The sequence below is a fragment of the Ictalurus punctatus genome, chromosome 14, assembly GCF_001660625.3.
Source record: "Ictalurus punctatus breed USDA103 chromosome 14, Coco_2.0, whole genome shotgun sequence".
NCBI classification, from domain to species: domain Eukaryota; kingdom Metazoa; phylum Chordata; class Actinopteri; order Siluriformes; family Ictaluridae; genus Ictalurus; species Ictalurus punctatus.
Genome location: NC_030429.2, coordinates 26,285,068 through 26,307,585, shown reverse-complemented (window position 1 = coordinate 26,307,585; position 22,518 = coordinate 26,285,068). Strand labels below are relative to the sequence as shown.

General features: G+C 43.3%; 1 protein-coding gene across 3 annotated transcripts in view; it reads left to right on the top strand.

The window, feature by feature from the left end:
- The window catches only part of khdrbs3 (KH domain containing, RNA binding, signal transduction associated 3), a 125,356-nt gene extending 103,345 nt beyond the window's left edge, over window positions 1-22,011 (top strand). For all 3 annotated transcript variants that reach the window (XM_017484661.3, XM_017484659.3, XM_047159902.2), the window contains exons 8-9: window positions 15,687-15,745; window positions 17,097-22,011. In XM_017484661.3, the coding sequence (XP_017340150.1) occupies window positions 15,687-15,745; window positions 17,097-17,188 (151 nt within the window). In that variant the 3' untranslated portion in view covers window positions 17,189-22,011. The remainder of the gene's footprint in view (window positions 1-15,686; window positions 15,746-17,096) is intronic.
- Window positions 22,012-22,518: the final 507 nt, after the last annotated feature.

The window sequence follows — 22,518 nt, the reverse complement described above, 5'->3', positions numbered from 1 at the left end:
TATCCTGTGGCCCAGTTTTGATATTTTCCCCTAGAGTTTCCCCTCCGTCTCACGCGCTGTGGTATTTATAATGTGTTTCGTCTGAACTCCCATGTTTTCCTGTTCTCTTTCTGTCGGGGCGTCTCTGCTGAGGCTGCGTTAGCGTGATGAGCACCCTCTCTCTCACCTCGTTAAATTACACTCCGGCTCCGTCCTGCAAATAAGAACACTAAAGAGACTTTGCACATCACTTCCCTTTCTTTCTTCTCACGTCTCCTCTCTGTCTGACCGCCTGTCTTATTTCTTTCTTTCTCTTTTTTTTTTTTTTGTCTATCATCATCATCTCTCTTGTCCGTCATTCACGTATATTAGGGATGGAGAGGAACCGGACTCAAAAGGGAACCCATTCTCATCTAGGTAACACCAGATTGTAAATAACTTCCATTCTATGCAGTGTACTATATAGGCAAAAGTCCTGAACATTAATTGGAAGGTCGTTCCATAACTGTGGGGCTTTGTAAGAGAAAGCCCTTCCCCCTGCTGTAGTCTTCACTCTTCTAGGTACCAACAAATAGCCTGCATCTTTTGATCGAAGTGGGCATGGCCGATCATAAAAGATCAGAAGTTCCCTCAGGTTCTGTGGCACGAGATCATTTTGTGCTTTATAGGTCAATAATAGTATTTTATAATCAATGTGAGATTTCACTGGGAGCCAATGCAGTGTGGATAAGATCGGGGTGATATGGTCGTATCTTCTGGTTCTAGTTAGGACTCTAGCAGCTGCATTCTGGACTAACTGGAGCTTGTTTATGCTCCTACTGGAACATCCAGACAGTACGGCATTACAATAATCCAACCTAGAGGGAACAAATGCATGAAATAGTTTTTGTTGCATCGTGTATTGACATATATATAATTTTACACAGAGGTTGCATATATAGAGAAAAAAAAAAGCAGTGGGCCTAAATCAGAACCATGCGGAACTCTAAACTTTGCCTTAGTATGCATGGAGACGTCACTATCTACATCTACAAACTGTTAACGGGAAGACCAGTGCTGTGCTCTAATGAGGCCTAGAGTAAATTCTGACTGATAGAGTTCATGATTACTCCTACGTAGGTACGAGCATAGCTGCTGTGCTACAACCTTTTCTAAGATCTTTGAGACAAAGGGTGTACTGATGAGTGCATATAGGTAGCGCTAATGCACTGAGCCCATGTACCTGTAGGGAAGTGAAGAAGAATAAAGCAGCGCACATGGTATACGGAGAACTAATCCCTGTGTCTGTGATCTGTGTGAGCAAGTCAAATGAAACAAAGGGGAGGTTTGATATTGGCCTATAGTTGGACAATCGACAGGGGTTGAGGTCAGGTTTGTCACTCAGGGGTTTGATAACTGCTAGTTTAAAGGGTTAGGCACATATCCAGTGCCTAAGGGAAGAATTGATTATTAGAGGTTGAACTGATTCTGGTAGTAACTGCTTGAAAAAAACATGTAGGTAAGGGATCTAGTAAACAAGGCCAGGGAGCAGACAAGCAAGACTGGTTAGAGTGGCAGAGACGATGGGTACTGCTGTCTGGATACTGTAGTCCAGCTGGTTGCAGTGGCATTGTGGGTAAGATCTGTTGTCTGACTGGTTGCAGTGGAATTGTGGATTGAAACTTTAATCCAGTTGGTTGCGGTGTGAAATGTGGTTAGAACTGTGGTTTGGGGCGGGAACTATGGCCCAACTGGGTGCAATGGTCTAAGAGATGGGAATGCAGCCTGATTGTTTGCAGTCATACCTTTTGGTGGGAACTGAATCCTGATTGGTTACAGTGGCATTGTGGGTGGTCCTGCACTCTGATTAGTTGCAGCAGTATGTGTACCATATAATTTGTTGTGTGCACATATTGACTGAATTTAGGCTCCCCACAACTAATTAGGATATACAAAGTAAGTGTGTGTGTGTGTGTGTGTGTGTGTGTGTCTTCATATGAGCTCTCCGAGACTCCTGACTGAGTCTCCACTTGGCTCGAGGAAAGAGTGGAGTTATGGGCTGAACACACACCTTAACACACTGAGCACCTGGGGAGTCGTTCATGAGCCTCACACACACTCACATATTCACCCACCTAAACCATCTGCTTAATCACACCACTCCGACACTCTCAGGCACTGGAGATCAGCGCTGCTTCGTGTGTTTGTACAGAAAGACGGTCTCTCGCAGGTAATGTGAAGCTAGGTTAGCGGAGGTTAGCACAGAGGTTAGTGCACCAGAGCTTGTGTTTGTTTTATCAGGTCCAGGAGGAGGGCTGTGACAGATTGCTCCTCTGCAGGAGATGTCTGGCCACGACAGCGGGGACTTCAGGTGTTTGTTATAGAGAGAGACATGCAAGCTGGCATTTCAGCATGTCTCTCTGCTTCTGCTGTGAATTTATTGCTGTTATAAACATTCATTTGTGTTTCAATTTATTGTCCTTTTAGTTCTGCCACTCCACCGTCTGAAAAGTGTTGATAAGTCTGGATTCGGATCCCTTTCATTCCGAGCCAGAACAATTTCACCCTCGATGCAGAATCTAATATGAGTTCTACATCTTATACGTATCTTTTATTCCAAAGTGACTCAAAAATGAAGCTGAATCCAATCACAAAACTTAACAGTTCCTGGTTACTGTGTCTTGAGAAGATTGCAAGCATTGAAGTAAATCGAAGAGGAGTCTATTATGTTGCTGCAGGAATATTCTTAGTTATAATTAATATGTAAATCACTTAAAATCACACTTGATCCAGCACATGCTATTATTTTGCATTGTTTTATATAATTCTCCAACAGTTAGTTGCACACACAACTTTATCGATTGATTAATTGATGAATTAACAGTGCCATGGTAATATATGTAGCACGTTTGTCTCGCATCTCCGAGGTTGGGGGTTCGATTTCCGTCTCCGTCCTGTGTGGATAGAGTTTGCATGTTCTCCCCATGCTTCAGGGGTTCTCCAGTTTCCTCCCCAGTCCAAAGACATTTGTAAGCTGAACGGCATCTCTAAATTGTCCGTTGTGTGTGAATGGGTGTGTGAATGAGTGTGTGAGTGTGTGTGCGATTGTACTCTGAGATGGCTTGGCACCCCATCCAGGGTGTCCCCCGCCTTGGGCCCAGAGTTCCCTGGGATAGGCTCCGCCCCCCCCTGCGATCCTCTATAGGATAAGTGTTATGGAAAATAGATGGCGATATTGATGGTGTTTATGAGCATTGAGAGATCGTCAGATCACGAGCTTTGACAGAATCATGTGAGTCATTTGTTGCGTTTCTGTCATGTAATCGTGTTTCTCTTGCTGTTATCAACACAACAGAGAGGCTTCGATTGGATTTGATCCGTCTGTGGTGTGTTCCAAGCCTTTTCACTTTTTGCTCTGCTTTTATATCAGCTTCAATGCTTCGGCTGATTCCGTGGCACTCAGTAATTGATTCGAATTGAATTGAAGTGAATCGAATGGAACAGAATCAGGTAGGTCATTCAAGGTGGTATAAATCAACTTTGCGATGGAGGATAGAAATGGTGTTACCATTGAGAGATTATCTCACTAAGTCTGGATAGAGCTGGAGTCAGTTTTATTTAAGGATCTAGTTAAATTTCAGTCTGGATCCATTTAATCTTCAGATATGATTCCAGTTCAAATGATCAAACGAATTCCCTATGGATTAGCTGTTACTATAGAAACAATAACATGTTAGAACTCTTCAACACCTTCTGAGCAATTGGAATCCAGAATTTAACGGCACTTATGGTATAAAGAGGATCAAGTAAGTTGTTTTTTGGGTGTTTTTTTTTTTTTTTTGTGAAAAACAGATATTTGTACGTTTGGACACCTTGTCATGGATGACAAAGAAAAAGAAGTTGTTTAGAAAGAACAGCGCTGTTGAAATTCTCTTTGTTCACGCTCCTCGTCTGTTTATCATCTCCCATCGCCCTGCGCCAAACTTGTGCAGAAATTCTTACAGATGTATTATTAATGTTGTTTATAAGCATTAAAAGGTCATTAGCTTCTGCTAATTGAGTTCTGACTGGAGGCAAAAAATCCCACATCTGTTCAGTTTCTTTCCTCCTGCGTTTGATGAGACGAAGACACAAAAACAACCCTCGTGCTCATCTTCTTCTACTCTCTTTGAAGTAGGGATTGTAATTATCACTCATCCGGACTATGAGACACGTATCACTGGCTTAAAAATGGATGAAAAGCAAACACGTGTTCTTTAAGTGGTGCTGCTAAATGAGCATCATGTCCAGGTGAATGGAGATGGAGATGGAGGTGTTTGTTTTGCTGAATTGAATGTCATTATTTTCGAGTGTTTTCTTTTGTACCGTATGCTGTACGTTTATTATATACTAGATTTAAATCCACTTCAAACGGAGCATCCGATGAAATACCAGCGTCCAAGTCAAGTCCAAGATCGAGTCAAAAGAAGAGTCAAGATCGAGACTGAAAACCATGAAGTCCTTTTTGAGGCCAAGCCTTTGCTTCTTGTCAAGCTTAGTGAAAACAAACAAAAACAAACAAAAAAAAACACCATGCAAATGATTTGAAGAGACTCGTGGTCGAGAGTAAGAAGATCTTGATCTTGACACTTAGATGAAAGTTCCACGACATTAAACTGATAATAAGTGTGACGTGTCATTGTTTAATAAAATTACAAATCAGTGGAGATCTGCTGCAGTATTAGAGGAATAAAACACTTCGGAACTGTTTACACGAGTGCGTTTTCGTTCTAAAATAGCGTTTTAAAGCGAAAACGATCCTCGTCCACGCCGACGTTTCCGCCGTGTTTCAGAAACGATCTCCGTTCACACGACACGACCGAATACGCGTGTCACATGACCATTCACGCACACTGGGCATACGCGTAGAAGTGTAAACAGGAAGGCGGTTGCCAGTCACCGGCAGGCGCAACAACCCGCGCGTGTCCGTGTAGGGCTGACGCCGCTCGCAATGAGATTCCAGAAGACCCAATCAGGGGGCAAATGTGGGCGGAGCCATGCCTTCGTTTACAAAAGTCTTCGTTTTGATCTGTTTACACTGAAGCGCGAGCCCGGAGTTGTCAAACTAAAACGGGGCCTTCGGCGTTTCCAAGAGTCTTCGTTTTCGAGGGTGGAAAATGCCGGAGTAGTTTAGACGACAGGCGTAACCGTAGCAACAATTATGTGTTCTAAAACGAAAACACACTCGTGTAAACAGAGCCTTAGGGATGTGCTGCTATAGGTAAACAAGTTTTTCTGGAGGACTCTTCTGCTTTTCTTCACCTCTTGAGTGGTGATTCAGAGCGGCGACACTGAAAAGAGATTTATATCAGTCTGGACAAGAGAAGAGGAAAGGACAGAGATAAAGCGAGAGAGAGGCAGACAGACAGACAGACAGACAGACAGACAGACAGACATAGAGAGGACCAGAAGGAGAGTCAGATGAGGAGATGGAGAGAAAAGGTGAGAGGGAGAACAAAAGGAGTGAAGGATATTGACAAAATGTCACGGTACAAATTAGAAGTGTCTAACACGGTTTGGAGGGCCAACTGCTTGCCAGTCAGACCCAACAGGGGTGTGTGTGTGTGTGTGTGTGTGTGTGTGTGTGTGTGTGTGTGTGTGTGTATAAGAGAGGAATCGGCCTGAGAGAAAACCCTCGGCTCTTTGAAACTCTCATAAAGGCCTGAGGAAAATGGTTTAAATTCCCAAGAGGCATTAATGCGTCTAACACACTGCTCCATGCTTCTGTCCGGAGCAGAATGGATGAGGATGAGGGACGTGTGTGTGTGTGTGTGTGTGTGTGTGTGTGTGTGTGTGTGTGTGTGTTTGTAAGTGGACCGTGCCAGTGGTCTAAATGCTAAGATCTTCTCTCTGACCAATAACAGGCTGTCTCATTAGAGGAGCTCCTGGCAGAAAGGTGGTGTAAACTGTCTCTCTCTCTGTCTGTCTGTCTCTCCAGTGTCGAATGGTGTCAGACATATTTGTGAGTGTGAATCCAGCAGCAGCGGATGTGTGAAAGCACCGCCTAGAGCACTTTGTTATTGGAACCCTCGCTCTCTGAATAATTGCCTCTGCAGATTTTGCAATGCACAGAGAGCAACTTCTATAACTAGCATGTAATCTGTGTGTAACCCTTTATACCTCATGTATAACTAATACAAAACAATACATAGTAGCGTAAGAGTGAGAATGGATCTTTACATGTGATGCTGTATCCCGCGGTGCGGTGTTGGGGTGTACGTCATAGCCAATAGTTTTAGATCTACAAACGACATGCAACATAAAACAAAGGCAACCTGAGTAAACACACGACACAGCTTTATTTATTTATTTATCTATTGAAGAGGAAAAAAAAAATTAACCAACAGCTATCATCCATGTGAAAAACTAATTGCCCCCTTAAACTTAAAATCTGGTTGTGCCTCCTTTAGCAGAAATAACTGCAACCAAACGCTGCCGATAACTGGAGATCGGACTCTCACTTACTTCTAAGACCGGGACTTACTCCTACACTTTGGATCGTCGTCTTGCTGATGGACTGAAGACCGGAAATTCTGTTAGAGAGCAGAATTCATGTTTCTGTCAATTATTGCAAGTCGCCCAGGCCCTGAAGCAGTAAAGCATCCCCACACCATCACACTGCCTCCACCATGCTTGACTGTAGGTATGATGTTCTCTTTTTGGAGTTCGGTGTTTGGTTTACGCCAGATGTAACGGGACGCCTGTCTTCCAAACAGTTCCACTTTCAGCTCATCAATCCACAGAACATTCTCCCAAAAGGTTTGAGGATCATCAAGGTGCGTTTTGGAAAAATGCAGACGAGCATTAATGTTCTTCTGGGTCAGCAGTGGTTTTCACCTCGCCACTCTTCCATGGAGCCGTTTTCCCCCGGTGTCTTTCTGATAGTGGAGTCATGAACACTGACCTTTATTGATGCAAGAGAGGCCTGTAGTTCCTTTGATGTTGTCCTCGGCTCTTTTGTGACTTCCTGAATGAGTCGTCACTGTTCACTTGGAGGAATTTTGGAAGGTTGTCCATTTCTGTGAAGGTTCACTACTGTGCCGGGTTTTTCCATGTGGAGATAACGGCTCTCGCTGTGGTTCTTTAGAGTCCCAGAGCCTTTGAAATAGCTTTGTAACCCTTCCCAGACTGATGTCTTTCAATCACCTTCTTCCTCATCATTTCTCAAATTTCTTTCAACTTTAGCATAGTGTGTTACTGGGTAAGATCTTTTAACCATCTTCATGCTGTTGAAAGTGTTATTTAAGTGTTGATTTGATTGCTCATATGATAGTCTACTCATCTACTCATTTGGAAGCAGTATAACACAATAAGTGAAAGTTCCAGAATCTATACAGATTAGATTTTTTTTGGAGCCATTGTAATACATTATGTCCATCGTTTGATGTTAGATTTGAGTTGCTTTCTTGTGCAGTCCTAGATCGGATACGTCCAATACAGGGTCATGTCCCAATCCTATTAGAAAATTCCATCGGAATCGCACGGGATGTGTTTAATGAGACGAGAGTGTGGATCAGCTGCTACGTGAGAATGAGAAATGAGACTGTGATTTATAAGACATTAAAGTGCATTTATTTAAAAAATTCCCGCTCTGTTCTCTCTCTCACACACACACCTCTCTCACCGCCTTCCCGCTGATGTTCCGCTTCTTCCTCCTTCAGCTTCAACTGTATGAGCGTGTGTGTGTGTGTGTGTGTGTGTGTGCTGTGAACCAACTCCCACTGCACAGATTCTATAGTAAGATTGTATTCTTATTGTGTCAAAAAGCATCTGTACAGAGACGGAGGATCTGCAGAGTTCGTGGAAGGTTGAGGAAGTGTGTCGATGTGTTTTTCTTATTTTCTCCCACATCCCTCACCTTTGCCCTTCGTACTGCAGTGGGAGACAGGAGGAGAAAGAGAATATAAAAAGGAACCGCAGTGGGGTTTTGATGGGTTTTATAGCACAGGAGGGAGTGATGGAGGAGGTGCTGCTGTTGCATATTTGCAAACTGGGGTATAACAGGCTTGCATTACAGATGTGACAATTCCATTATGAGTATGACAAATTTGCATTACAGCTGTGATTTATTTGTGTTATGGGTATGATGCACAGTGTTAGTGTTACTGGTATGACGTATTAGTCATATCAGTTTGATGAATTATTCTTTTCACGTATTTCTGCTATGCATATGATTATTTGCATTACAGGTATGATGCATTTATGTGATGGTATGAAATATATACATTGTATTAATGGAGGTATTAGCGTTACGGGTATACGGCACTAGCGTTACGGGTATACGGCACTAGCGTTACGGGTATACGGCACTAGCATTATGGGTATGAGGCATTAGCTTTACGGGTATGAGGTATTAGCGTTAAGGGTATGAGGCATTAGCGTTACGGGTATGAGGTATTAATGTTACGGGTATGACGTGTTAGCGTTACGGGTATGAGGCGTTAGCGTTACGGGTATGAGGTATTAATGTTACGGGTATGAGGTGTTAGCGTTATGGGTATGAGGCGTTAGCGTTACGGGTATGAGGTATTAGCATTACGGGTATGAGGTATTAATGTTACGGGTATGAGGCATTAGCGTTACGGGTATGAGGTATTAGCGTTACGGGTATGAGGCGTTAGCGTTACGGGTATGAGGTATTAATGTTACGGGTATGAGGCATTAGCGTTACGGGTATGAGGCATTAGCGTTACGGGTATGAGGCATTAGCGTTACGGGTATGAGGCGTTAGCGTTACGGGTATGAGGTGTTAGCGTTATGGGTATGAGGTGTTAGCGTTACGGGTATGAGGTATTAGCATTACGGGTATGAGGTATTAATGTTACGGGTATGAGGCATTAGCGTTACGGGTATGAGGCATTAGCGTTACGGGTATGAGGCGTTAGCGTTACGGGTATGAGGTATTAGCATTACGGGTATGAGGCGTTAGCGTTACGGGTATGAGGCGTTAGCGTTACGGGTATGAGGCGTTAGCGTTACGGGTATGAGGTATTAGCGTTACGGGTATGAGGTATTAATGTTACGGGTATGAGGCGTTAGCGTTACGGGTTTGAGGCGTTAGCGTTACGGGTATGAGGTATTAATGTTACGGGTATGAGGCATTAGCGTTACGGGTATGAGGCATTAGCGTTACGGGTATGAGGCATTAGCGTTACGGGTATGAGGTATTAATGTTACGGGTATGAGGCGTTAGCGTTACGGGTATGAGGTATTAGCATTACGGGTATGAGGCGTTAGCGTTACGGGTATGAGGTATTAGCATTACGGGTATGAGGCGTTAGCGTTACGGGTATGAGGCGTTAGCGTTACGGGTATGAGGCGTTAGCGTTACGGGTATGAGGTATTAGCGTTACGGGTATGAGGTATTAATGTTACGGGTATGAGGCATTAGCGTTACGGGTTTGAGGCGTTAGCGTTACGGGTATGAGGTATTAATGTTACGGGTATGAGGTATTAATGTTACGGGTATGAGGTATTAATGTTACGGGTATGAGGTATTAATGTTACGGGTATGAGGCATTAGCGTTATGGGTATGAGGCGTTAGCGTTACGGGTATGAGGTATTAACGTTACGGGTATGAGGCGTTAGCGTTACGGGTATGAGGCGTTAGCGTTACGGGTATGAGGCGTTAGCGTTATGGGTATGAGGCGTTAGCGTTACGGGTATGAGGCGTTAGCGTTACGGGTATGAGGCGTTAGCGTTACGGGTATGAGGTATTAATGTTACGGGTATGAGGTATTAATGTTACGGGTATGAGGTATTAATGTTACGGGTATGAGGTATTAATGTTACGGGTATGAGGTATTAATGTTACGGGTATGAGGCGTTAGCGTTACGGGTATGAGGCGTTAGCGTTACGGGTATGAGGTATTAATGTTACGGGTATGAGGTATTAATGTTACGGGTATGAGGTATTAATGTTACGGGTATGAGGTATTAATGTTACGGGTATGAGGTATTAATGTTACGGGTATGAGGCGTTAGCGTTATGGGTATGAGGCGTTAGCGTTACGGGTATGAGGTATTAGCGTTACGGGTATGAGGTATTAACGTTACGGGTATGAGGCATTAGCGTTACGGGTATGAGGCGTTAGCGTTACGGGTATGAGGCGTTAGCGTTACGGGTATGAGGCGTTAGCGTTACGGGTATGAGGCGTTAGCGCTACGGGTATGAGGCGTTAGCGCTACGGGTATGAGGCGTTAGCGCTACGGGTATGACGTATTAGCGTTACGGGTATGAGGCATTAGCGTTACGGGTATGAGGCGTTAGCGTTACGGGTATGAGGCGTTAGCGTTACGGGTATGAGGCGTTAGCGTTACGGGTATGAGGCGTTAGCGTTACGGGTATGAGGCGTTAGCGTTACGGGTATGAGGCATTAGCGTTACGGGTATGAGGCATTAGCGCTACGGGTATGAGGCGTTAGCGTTACGGGTATGAGGTATTAATGTTACGGGTATGAGGTATTAGCGTTACGGGTATGAGGTATTAGCGTTACGGGTATGAGGCGTTAGCGTTACGGGTATGAGGTATTAGCGTTACGGGTATGAGGTATTAGCGTTACGGGTATGAGGTATTAGCGTTACGGGTATGAGGTATTAGCGTTACGGGTATGAGGTATTAGCGTTACGGGTATGAGGTGTTAGCGTTACGGGTATGAGGTATTAATGTTACGGGTATGAGGTATTAGCGTTACGGGTATGAGGTATTAGCGTTACGGGTATGAGGTATTAGCGTTACGGGTATGAGGTATTAGCGTTACGGGTATGAGGTATTAATGTTACGGGTATGAGGTATTAATGTTACGGGTATGAGGTATTAGCGTTACGGGTATGAGGTATTAGCGTTACGGGTATGAGGCATTAGCGTTACGGGTATGAGGTATTAATGTTATGGGTATGAGGCATTAGCGTTACGGGTATGAGGTGTTAGCGTTACGGGTATGAGGCATTAGCGTTACGGGTATGAGGCATTAGCGTTACGGGTATGAGGCATTAGCGTTACGGGTATGAGGTATTAATGTTACGGGTATGAGGCGTTAGCGTTACGGGTATGAGGTATTAGCATTACGGGTATGAGGCGTTAGCGTTACGGGTATGAGGTATTAGCATTACGGGTATGAGGCGTTAGCGTTACGGGTATGAGGCGTTAGCGTTACGGGTATGAGGCGTTAGCGTTACGGGTATGAGGTATTAGCGTTACGGGTATGAGGTATTAATGTTACGGGTATGAGGTATTAATGTTACGGGTATGAGGTATTAATGTTACGGGTATGAGGTATTAATGTTACGGGTATGAGGCATTAGCGTTATGGGTATGAGGCGTTAGCGTTACGGGTATGAGGCATTAGCGTTACGGGTATGAGGCATTAACGTTACGGGTATGAGGCGTTAGCGTTACGGGTATGAGGCGTTAGCGTTACGGGTATGAGGCGTTAGCGTTACGGGTATGAGGCGTTAGCGTTACGGGTATGAGGCGTTAGCGTTACGGGTATGAGGCGTTAGCGTTACGGGTATGAGGTATTAGCGTTACGGGTATGAGGTATTAATGTTACGGGTATGAGGCGTTAGCGTTATGGGTATGAGGCGTTAGCGTTACGGGTATGAGGTATTAGTGTTACGGGTATGAGGTATTAACGTTACGGGTATGAGGCGTTAGCGTTACGGGTATGAGGCGTTAGCGTTACGGGTATGAGGCGTTAGCGTTACGGGTATGAGGCGTTAGCGTTACGGGTATGAGGCGTTAGCGCTACGGGTATGAGGTGTTAGCGCTACGGGTATGACGTATTAGCGTTACGGGTATGAGGCGTTAGCGTTACGGGTATGAGGCGTTAGCGTTACGGGTATGAGGCGTTAGCGTTACGGGTATGAGGCGTTAGCGTTACGGGTATGAGGCATTAGCGTTACGGGTATGAGGCATTAGCGTTACGGGTATGAGGCATTAGCGTTACGGGTATGAGGTATTAGCGTTACGGGTATGAGGCATTAGCGCTACGGGTATGAGGTGTTAGCGTTACGGGTATGAGGTATTAATGTTACGGGTATGAGGTATTAGCGTTACGGGTATGAGGTATTAGCGTTACGGGTATGAGGCGTTAGCGTTACGGGTATGAGGTATTAGCGTTACGGGTATGAGGTATTAGCGTTACGGGTATGAGGTATTAGCGTTACGGGTATGAGGTATTAGCGTTACGGGTATGAGGTGTTAGCGTTACGGGTATGAGGTATTAATGTTACGGGTATGAGGTATTAGCGTTACGGGTATGAGGTATTAGCGTTACGGGTATGAGGTATTAGCGTTACGGGTATGAGGTATTAATGTTACGGGTATGAGGTATTAATGTTACGGGTATGAGGTATTAGCGTTACGGGTATGAGGTATTAGCGTTACGGTATGAGGCATTAGCGTTACGGGTATGAGGTATTAATGTTATGGGTATGAGGCATTAGCGTTACGGGTATGAGGTGTTAGCGTTACGGGTATGAGGCATTAGCGTTACGGGTATGACGTATTAGCGTTACGGGTATGAGGTATTAATGTTACGGGTATGAGGTATTAGCGTTACGGGTATGAGGTATTAGCGTTACGGGTATGAGGCGTTAGCGTTACGGGTATGAGGTGTTAGCGTTACGGGTATGAGGCATTAGCGTTACGGGTATGAGGTATTAACGTTACGGGTATGAGGTATTAGCGTTACGGGTATGAGGCATTAGCGCTACGGGTATGAGGCGTTAGCGCTACGGGTATGACGTATTAGCGTTACGGGTATGAGGCATTAATGTTACGGGTGACATACAATTGTGACATAGTTGAGCTGAGTGCGAGTTTTTGAGCTATGATCGTGATGTGTTGTGGGTCACAAGTGTGACGTTACTGAGTTATGGTTGAAATGTTTGAGTCTGGGATGTGATGCGTTTGACTCACGGGTGTATTTAAGATTTTCTGCTCATGGGTGTGATAGTTCAACATCACAGATGTGACCTTTTTGCATTACGGTCGCAACGTGTCCTTCCTAGACTCGCACACAGTCATTGGGTGCACTGTAGTATAAGACGACTGAAATCGGAACCCTGTTGGTCAGGATGCAGATGCAGCGGAGAGACTGAGAGGTGAGACATAAAGAAATGGTGAGAGAGAAAATGTGCGACTGGCTTGGGTTGGGAATGTGAGAAATGGATTCTCCTTTTGTTCAGACGCGTATATAAATGCTAGCACTGCTTATTTAGACCTGCTGACAGGCAGTGGAGAAGGCAGTCTGTTCGCAGCACAGCTGTGTAAACAGCTCAAACTGAGGAATGGTTGAGAATATTTCAGCAAGTGAAAATTTACCGCATGTCTCTAACACACTTCTGAACACTTCAGTAGGTGAGACGTGTTTCTGTGATAATTCACTCAGTTTCAGAATCAGAATCCGTTTCACATCACATCCAGGTCACACGTGCTCACTAGACTCTAACAGTCTCACTGCTGGGACAAGCTCAGTAACCGTGATGTGTGGCCATGTGACATTTCAGGGAGAACTTAGGGAGATATTTAAAAGACATTCTTGTAGATATTATACCGTAGATCAGTGGTAGTTTTTAGGGGACAGGGTTTTCAGCACACATATTTTAAGTGAATTTTAAGAAGCTTTATAGAATTGACGTGCGTTAAAATTTTGAGTTTGTAGAATGAACATTGAATAGAGTTGTGCTATATACAACATTGGGGAAATCTGGAGAGACGGATGTGATGTTTTTGTAGTGCAATTCGGAAAGGTTTATATTACAGATATGACATCATGGGTTTAAGGATTTTTGCTTTACAAGTGTGAGGTTTTTGTTAGATGCATCACATTTTTGTGGTTATACATTTTATATGTTATTTGAGGTTATACATGATATTTCTGCACTCTGATGTTTTTGGGAAATTTACGTGTGACATATTTGAGCTATGAGTGTGAGGTTTCTGAGCTGTGAGCGTGACATATTGTGCATTATAAGTGTGATGTTATTGAATTATGAATTAAATGTTCGAGTTACGGGTGTGACGTGTTCAAGTTACGGTGGTGACGTGTTCGAGTTACGGTGGTGACGTGTTCAAGTTACGGTGGTGACGTGTTCGAGTTGCGGTGGTGACGTGTTCGAGTTACGGTGGTGACGTGTTCGAGTTACGGTGGTGACGTGTTCGAGTTACGGTGGTGACGTGTTCGAGTTACGGGTGTGACCTGTTCGAGTTACGGTGGTGACGTGTTCGAGTTACGGTGGTGACGTGTTCGAGTTACGGGTGTGACGTGTTCGAGTTACGGGTGTGACCTGTTCGAGTTACGGGTGTGACCTGTTCGAGTTACGGTGGTGACGTGTTCGAGTTACGGTGGTGACGTGTTCGAGTTACGGTGGTGACGTGTTCGAGTTACGGGTGTGACCTGTTCGAGTTACAGGTGTGACGTGTTCGAGTTACGTTGGTGACGTGTTCGAGTTACGGGTGTGACGTGTTCGAGTTACGTTGGTGACGTGTTCGAGTTACGGGTGTGACCTATTCGAGTTACGGGTGTGACGTGTTCGAGTTACGGTGGTGACGTGTTCGAGTTACGGGTGTGACGTGTTCGAGTTACGGGTGTGACCTGTTCGAGTTACGGGTGTGACCTGTTCGAGTTACGGTGGTGACGTGTTCGAGTTACGGTGGTGACGTGTTCGAGTTACGGGTGTGACGTGTTCGAGTTACGGGTGTGACCTGTTCGAGTTACGGGTGTGACCTGTTCGAGTTACGGTGGTGACGTGTTCGAGTTACGGGTGTGACGTGTTCGAGTTACGGTGGTGACGTGTTCGAGTTACGGGTGTGACGTGTTCGAGTTACGTTGGTGACGTGTTCGAGTTACGGGTGTGACCTGTTCGAGTTACGGGTGTGACGTGTTCGAGTTACGGTGGTGACGTGTTCGAGTTACGGGTGTGACGTGTTCGAGTTACGGTGGTGACGTGTTCGAGTTACGGGTGTGACGTGTTCGAGTTACGTTGGTGACGTGTTCGAGTTACGGGTGTGACCTGTTCGAGTTACGGGTGTGACGTGTTCGAGTAACGGTGGTGACGTGTTCGAGTTACGGGTGTGACGTGTTCGAGTTACGTTGGTGACGTGTTCGAGTTACGGGTGTGACCTGTTCGAGTTACGGGTGTGACGTGTTCGAGTTACGTTGGTGACGTGTTCGAGTTACGGGTGTGACCTGTTCGAGTTACGGGTGTGACGTGTTCGAGTTACGGTGGTGACGTGTTCGAGTTACGGGTGTGACCTGTTCGAGTTACGGTGGTGACGTGTTCGAGTTACGGTGGTGACGTGTTCGAGTTACGGGTGTGACGTGTTCGAGTTACGTTGGTGACGTGTTCGAGTTACGGGTGTGACGAGTTCGGGTTACGGTGGTGACGTGTTCGAGTTACGGGTGTAGAGATCACGAATGGGAAAATATATATGGGTTCTTGATCCATGTCTCAGAACAGTGCAGTGTGTCTGGGTGAAATGTGATATTTGTGTGTGATGGTGATGGACCATGTGCAGCTACCTGACCTAAATAGGGCATTCAAATGTTTTTTTTTTTTTTTTTTCTCCAGTGTTCATTTTATTTTTCCTTACAGTGTTGACTTTAAGCTGGGAATCAACAGTATATACCCGCTATAATAATAATCTCTCTCTCTCTCTCTCTCTCTCTCTCTCTCTCTCCAGCTCAGAGGACTATTATGAATATGGACATGGTCTAAGCGGGGAATCCTATGACTCATACGGTATGATGTCATGAAATGCAAACATATCTTGGCTGACTGTAAAGGGTTAAAGAGACATTGTGTACACTTGTAACACAGGCTGTAATGTAGCATACAACGACCAGGAGCATAGCATTTCCAAAATGAAGTCGGCTTTCTAGTCCCATTAAAATTCCTACACGGAATACGCTTCGTTATCCAGTACGCACTGAGATGCAGTGATTCATATAGTCAAATAACAGGTGTAAATTAGTTCACTTAAATAAAACACGCATATCAATTGGAACAGATGAAGCATTTAAAATTCGCCCTCGCGTCCTTTATTGTACATTCCACTCCTCCACTGCCTCCTTGCTTTTCGTTCCCTCCCGCACAACCCTTATGACATTTCCTTTGGGCGTCCCAAAGACCCGACAGCTTGACGGTTCAAAGGAGACCTGTAGATTAACCAGGCTAGCGTGCATTCTTGTTCTCTATAAACACAAGGTCGAAGGTTTCTCTTTTTCAAAGCACTCAGCCACACCGGCAGATTGACAGCTCTCTTATTAAAGACCAGCGCTAATGGGTCTCCTCTCTGAATAGCTGGTCGGGGAGAGGACACCGCTGTGCTCCGAGAGGAACGAAGACAAGCACCGACAAAACTCTCATTCACTGACACAGACAGGCGTAAAAAGAGCTCCTCGCCACAAGGCTAATAGTTTGGCTGACCCAGCCAGGATGTGAGTTTATCTTGGCCTCCAATTAAGAGTATGAGTGAAATGTAGAGATGTACAACCAAGCATCGTCAAGCTAGGCGAAAAAGCTGCACCAGATAAATTAGACATCCCAGATCAATTGCAGCACAGCAGATCCTAAACTGTTCAGCGTCCTAGGAGAGTATTATTTACAATCTAGTGCTGTAGAGAATTTCAGTCACATCACACGACAGTTAAGGAATGTTGTAGCTAGTAGTACATTAAGGGACATATTCACAGTCAGTGACCGCTGAGGTCAGAATATCGATGCTAATGCTAATATCTAGCACCTAGCATTCCTGTATCCAGCGTTCATTTTTTAAGTAAACTGTCAAGTCAGTCATAGTTCAACAGCAGAGAAATGAACAGATGGAAGTGAATCATGCTATTCCAATACAAGTGAATATTCGCATGAAAATGTTTTATCGAACTTTAACACATTGAACAAATGTAACTATTCATTTTCCTGTAACAGCATGATTATAAGCTAATTTCTCTCCAGATTGTTAATAAATCCACTACTCTACCCTCCAGAAACAACACACTGTGTGATTTACATTGTTGTAGGCTTCATCTGTTACGTGTCTGCTTGAATTTCCAAGCCAGGTTTGTGTTTCTGTTTTTTTCCCCCCTCTCAGGCCAGGAAAAGTGGACGAACGGCCGCAACAAGGCTCCGTCAGCAAGGACAAACAAAGGAGTGTACAGAGAACAGCCTTATACGCGATACTGAACTCTAAAGTCAGCCACGCCTGCCCATGCATTTCCAAGTAATGGATTTTATATGGACTTCCCCCCCCATTCCTTTTCATTTTTTTTTTTTTTTTTTTTTTTTCAGAATAAAATCAACCAAAAAGACGAAAAAACAAAGCATCCCAGAGAGGAAAGGGAAGACGGGAACATGATTTCATGGGGACGTTCAGTTTGACGCTGGTAGATACTGGTTGTTGCATGGATGCAAGATAATTAAACCTGTGATCACTAATTATGTGTAAAATAGTCAACCAATCAGAATCCTTCTATGCCAGTATTGAAAATTTAGGGGGTGGGTACTAGTAGGTAGAAGGTGGTGTAAACTTCAGGTGTTAGATATTTAGATTTAGTCAGGTACATTTCTATATAGACTTTTTGATGAGTGATCAACTTCAGTGTGTCCCTTGTAAATTCTACTTAACGAAAGAAAGAAACAAACAAAATTATTGATACACATATCGTGTTACTCCTTTTTTTTTTTCTTTTTTTTTTTTGTAATGCAATGTTCCTTAGCATTAAAGGGCTTATGGGAGCATTTAAACATTGTACATAGTCATGTTATCATGGTGAAGAAAGGTCACATTGCTCTGTCCGATATTTTTTTTTGTCGTTAAATGTCTGACTCTAAGTGGTCGGACGCAGGGTTGCCAACCATCTGCAAATTTACACAAAAAAGATGAGCACGAGCTTATGCGTAACAATTCTTTAGACCACACCACACAGCAATAAGAGAACAGAGGAAACCGATCAATAATGTAAAGTATGCAAATAAATAAAGTCTCTGACTAGAGAAATTTGAGCCAGTGAAACTCCCGGCTTTCTTCTTAAGTAAAGGTAGTAAAGATACTTGAAGTAAGTCTAACACCAGAGATTAGCATAGTTGTCTTTTTTTTTAGATTTTGCATCGTATAGCATAATCTACACTAAAATAGCAAAGTAGTTCATTTTAGTAAAAGCAAACGTGATAGAAGTAGGTCAAAGCTACGCCCGGGCATTTCATTTACAGAGTGCGAAGGTCCCGAAGTCAAACCCACATCAGATTACAAAGTGAGCCCGAACATGTCAGGTTTAGGTCTGATTAAAATGGTGAAAATATAATATACTAGTACATACATACTACTTATCGCGGGAGCACTAAAATGATGCAGATCGGTTGGCAACGCTAATCCATTTAGACGCAATTTTAAAGGTAAGCTGTTGAGATTGTTTCCTTCTGAGGAATCCACGTTGCTTGCAGAAGTATTCCAGCCCCAGAAACTTTGTCAAAATTGGCACCCCAGTATACTCATAACCCCTTTTCAGTTAAATATACTCACACAACGTTGACATGGCAGATTTCATTCAGACTGCACGTGCTCAGTAGATTTGAGGACAGAATGATGGCAAGACCTGTCAGTGACATTTTCTTTTGAGCATTCATGCCCCTGCAATGAAGCTTTGGCCTGTGTCATCCTAATGAAAAATGACTGTACAATCTATTTTCAATTTTTGCTTTTCATCCTGAATAGTTCCTCATGGAGGTCCCTCTGAAATCTGGTGTTGCATCCTCTATTCTGAGCTTTATATGAGGTAAAAAAAAAAACAAAAACAAAGGAAGGACATTGTTCATCATTGAGTTACGCACTGCCCACTGGCTTTCTCAATCCCTACTGTCCCAGCAGTTAGGGTTGGGGTTAGGCACAACAGTGTTGTGAAGGCACTTGCTTTGTCTTGTATTAATGCAGTTTTGTTGTCTTGTCAATTTGATTCATCAAACATGTGCTGCTGCTGCTGGTGGTGATTTTATTGCTCTTCAGTCTTCTCGATGAAGATGATAAACTGGTCCATCACTGCTTTTGTAACACCATCTGGGTCGTGCGCTTTCTGTATAATGCTGCTAGGGTTGAAAAATGCCCCTGCCATAATTCACGGATCAAGAATTGGCTAAACCCATTACACCCGTTACACGGAACACACCTCATCCAGGATATCATTTGATCCTTGCTTCACGAACTCAATAAGATGTGATGTGGAAGCTTGGAAAGTTTTAAATGGCGCAGTTGTGGCTCCGCATTTAGAGTTCTGGACTACTGATCTGAACGGAGTCCGAATCCAAACAAAGCTACCACCTTGCGTAAGGCCACTATGCCTTGCTTTGTTGCTTTGGATAAAAGCGTCTGCAAAATAAATAAATATAAATGTAAACAGAGGTCTGTAGGTCCTCAGTCCTGGGGCTGTCCTGGGGCTACCTTCCTGATCATTGTCTTCCCTGTAGACCTATCATGACACTTCTTAAATATTCCAGACTTTGATTGCCTCTGGGAGCCTGGGTTTAGCCTCAAGCTAAAACAAAAAAATGACATTCCCTTGAGCCTAAAAGGTATTTATTTGGTGATGTACTGTGTAAACAGTGAGTCCACGTTAACCCAGAAGTGCTAGATACTGTGATGACTGGTTATTTTGTTTTTTTAACAGCAAGACTGTAATGGGTCCTGCAAGTTGTAGGCCTTCCATGATTTGGGCCTGAAGGAATGTTTGTCCATCTGCGTAGGAGTATTTCAATTTACAAGTCACTCTCTCACTCGTGCTGAATAGGACTCTTCCCCATTTGAAGTGTCTAGCTGTAAGTGCTCGTGCTACAGTGAGGGACAGCATTTTGTCTTAGTGATTGATTATTGCTCCTGATACCACAGCTCTGTTGAATTATGGATTCTGATTGGTCAGAACGTGTTGATTCATTTTATCTAACAGCAGCTCTGGCAGTAGTGCAGCTGCAAATCATAGGTTTAGTGTATATTAATGAGCTCATGCTAATGTGCTACTGTGGCACGCATTTGATGGACGCTCCACATACAGTACGTGGCCAAAAGTATGTGCATCCCTCACCTTCACACTCATCTGTAGGCCTTACCCAAATTGTTGTCAGAGATTTGCGAGCACGGAATTATATCGGATGGCTTTGTATGTTATGATTTCTGTTCACTGGAACTGAGAGGCTGTTCCAGAATGACAATGCCGCTGTGCAAAAGCGAGCTCCATCTATGGGTTAAGATTGGAAGAAGGTAGAAGAACTGGAGTGTCCTGCTCAGAGCCCTGACCTCAACCCCACTGAACACCTTTGGGATGAACTGGAACTGGAGCCTCCTCACATCAACATCAGCGCCTCACCTCGACCTCACTAACGCTCTCGTAGCTGAATGAAATCCCTCCATCCACGCTACGAAATCTAGCGGAAAGCCTTCCCAAAAGAGTGGAGCCTATTATAACAGTAAAGGGGGACTAAATCTGGAATGGGATGTTCAACAAGCACATATGGGTGTGACGGTCAGGTGTCCACAAACTTTTGGAAATACAGTGTAAAAAGATTACAAAAACACGTGTAATTATCGCTAGGGTGAAAACATGGTGAAAGACCAGCTCTTTATAGAGTTGAAGAAAATTACCCATGGGGGTGCAGTGGCAGAACTGTGCTACCGTCAGTTACACCACAAACTACTTTGTGGCTCCGACTGGCCCTGTACACACACCTATGCTCCGCCTGCGTAAACTGCCTTGAACAGTGTCAAAAACTCGAGGTACTTTAGGTTCTTAATGTTCCTTTGCAACACCCAGTACTAGCAAATATACCGTATTTTTCTAGAAGTAAAACCTGGCAAAACTGGCACGACTACCCTGATTTGACCTTTTCTCAACTGTTATCTTTCATAATTATATATTACTCCATCTATGACGAAAACTTCATCCTGAAACACATTAAATATGATTAGATTTGAATATTTGTGATGTGTTTAGTGTTTCTGTTGCTCAATCGGGTTTAATCTGTAATCTATATCTCAAATATAATTGATAATGGTCAGACTCCTAACAACAAAAGAACAAGAGCTTATTCTCTCAAGGAAGTCCAGTAGTGTTCAATGTCATATTAATGAGAAATCCAGCATTCAGGTAGAGGAGATGTTGGTACAAACACTGGAATCAAAGCCCCAGAATGCAATGCGGCTATAGGATACATTGGTGCTGAGTTACGGCGGAGATACATCAGTGCTAACGGCTGGTTAGAGATCAGTGACGTAACACGATGGCGCTGACCGCAGTATTAGCATGAATGTTGAAGCTTTGCAAGCTGATCTGTTGGAGAGTGTACAGACGAGGAGGTGAGGCACCCGGACAGACGAAAAGACTAAAGCACCGCTGCATCATTTCCTTTAGATAGAGATGAAGAGTGCGCTAAATTCCACTGCACCGTTATCAGCAGGTCAAACCTCTAAACCAAAATGAAAATAACTCTGAATTTCATTATAAAAAATGATTTGATCACAAATTAATCAGAAAAATTAAGTAACTTAGGGCGGATTTCTCCTATGCGCATTGCATAAAATACCATTTAATAAAATGACCGTTTGCATTCATACCCATGGGGCTAAATACTTTTGCAAGCATGTTAATAAAGAAAACAATATAACCTTAATTAATTTAGAATTTAATCTGAAACCTGAGCTCCAGTAGTAAGTTCGGGTAGGACTGAATTTTTTTATAAAGTTGACATTCATTGTATTATATGAATGTTGTTTGTGTGTCCCTTGTACCTTAAAGTTTAAAGTGACTGAAATTAAATCTTAAATCCACTGCTGGCTAATTATTTTTTCTTTTCTTTTCTGAATAATTTCTGTTTTGTAGTGTTTTTTGTTTGTTTGTTTGTTTGTTTGTTTGTTTGTTTTTGTAGCTTGTGTAAGCCCTTTAATCTATTTCTTGGTTGATGACAAAATAAAATTCTTTTTTTGAAAGAAATAATAACCGTGTCTGAGACGACGTTTTGTTACCAAATCACCGGCAGATTAAAACCAGTGATAACGTACCTACAATAAAAATGTCATAAATAAGCTGCGAAACTATTTTTTTTTTTATATATTTATCAGAACATCAAACAAATTTCAGTCATAATAATGAGTTTAAACGTAAACATTTCACTGAAAAGAAAATACACGTACATAATCGAACGACTGTGTATTCATTTACCGTAACTGTTTTGATCAGAATAATTCCCGATTTTATTTATATTCACTCCTCACAGTATCGTTATGTATTTGCTTCCGTTTTGAGCAATTTTGATTTTTTGAAGAGTAAAATATACGGGAAATAATTAAATAGCACATACACTGTGTAGATAAAACAGTGTACTGATAACAGAGATCGTAGAAGGGTTTTTATATCAAATTTACATTCATGAGTAAATTATTATCTTAATTGTGTACATGACTTATACATGTGTTGAGCTTTGTGTATATTTTATTCATTCAATTGATTAAAAATGTGTAATTGGCTGCGTTGTCT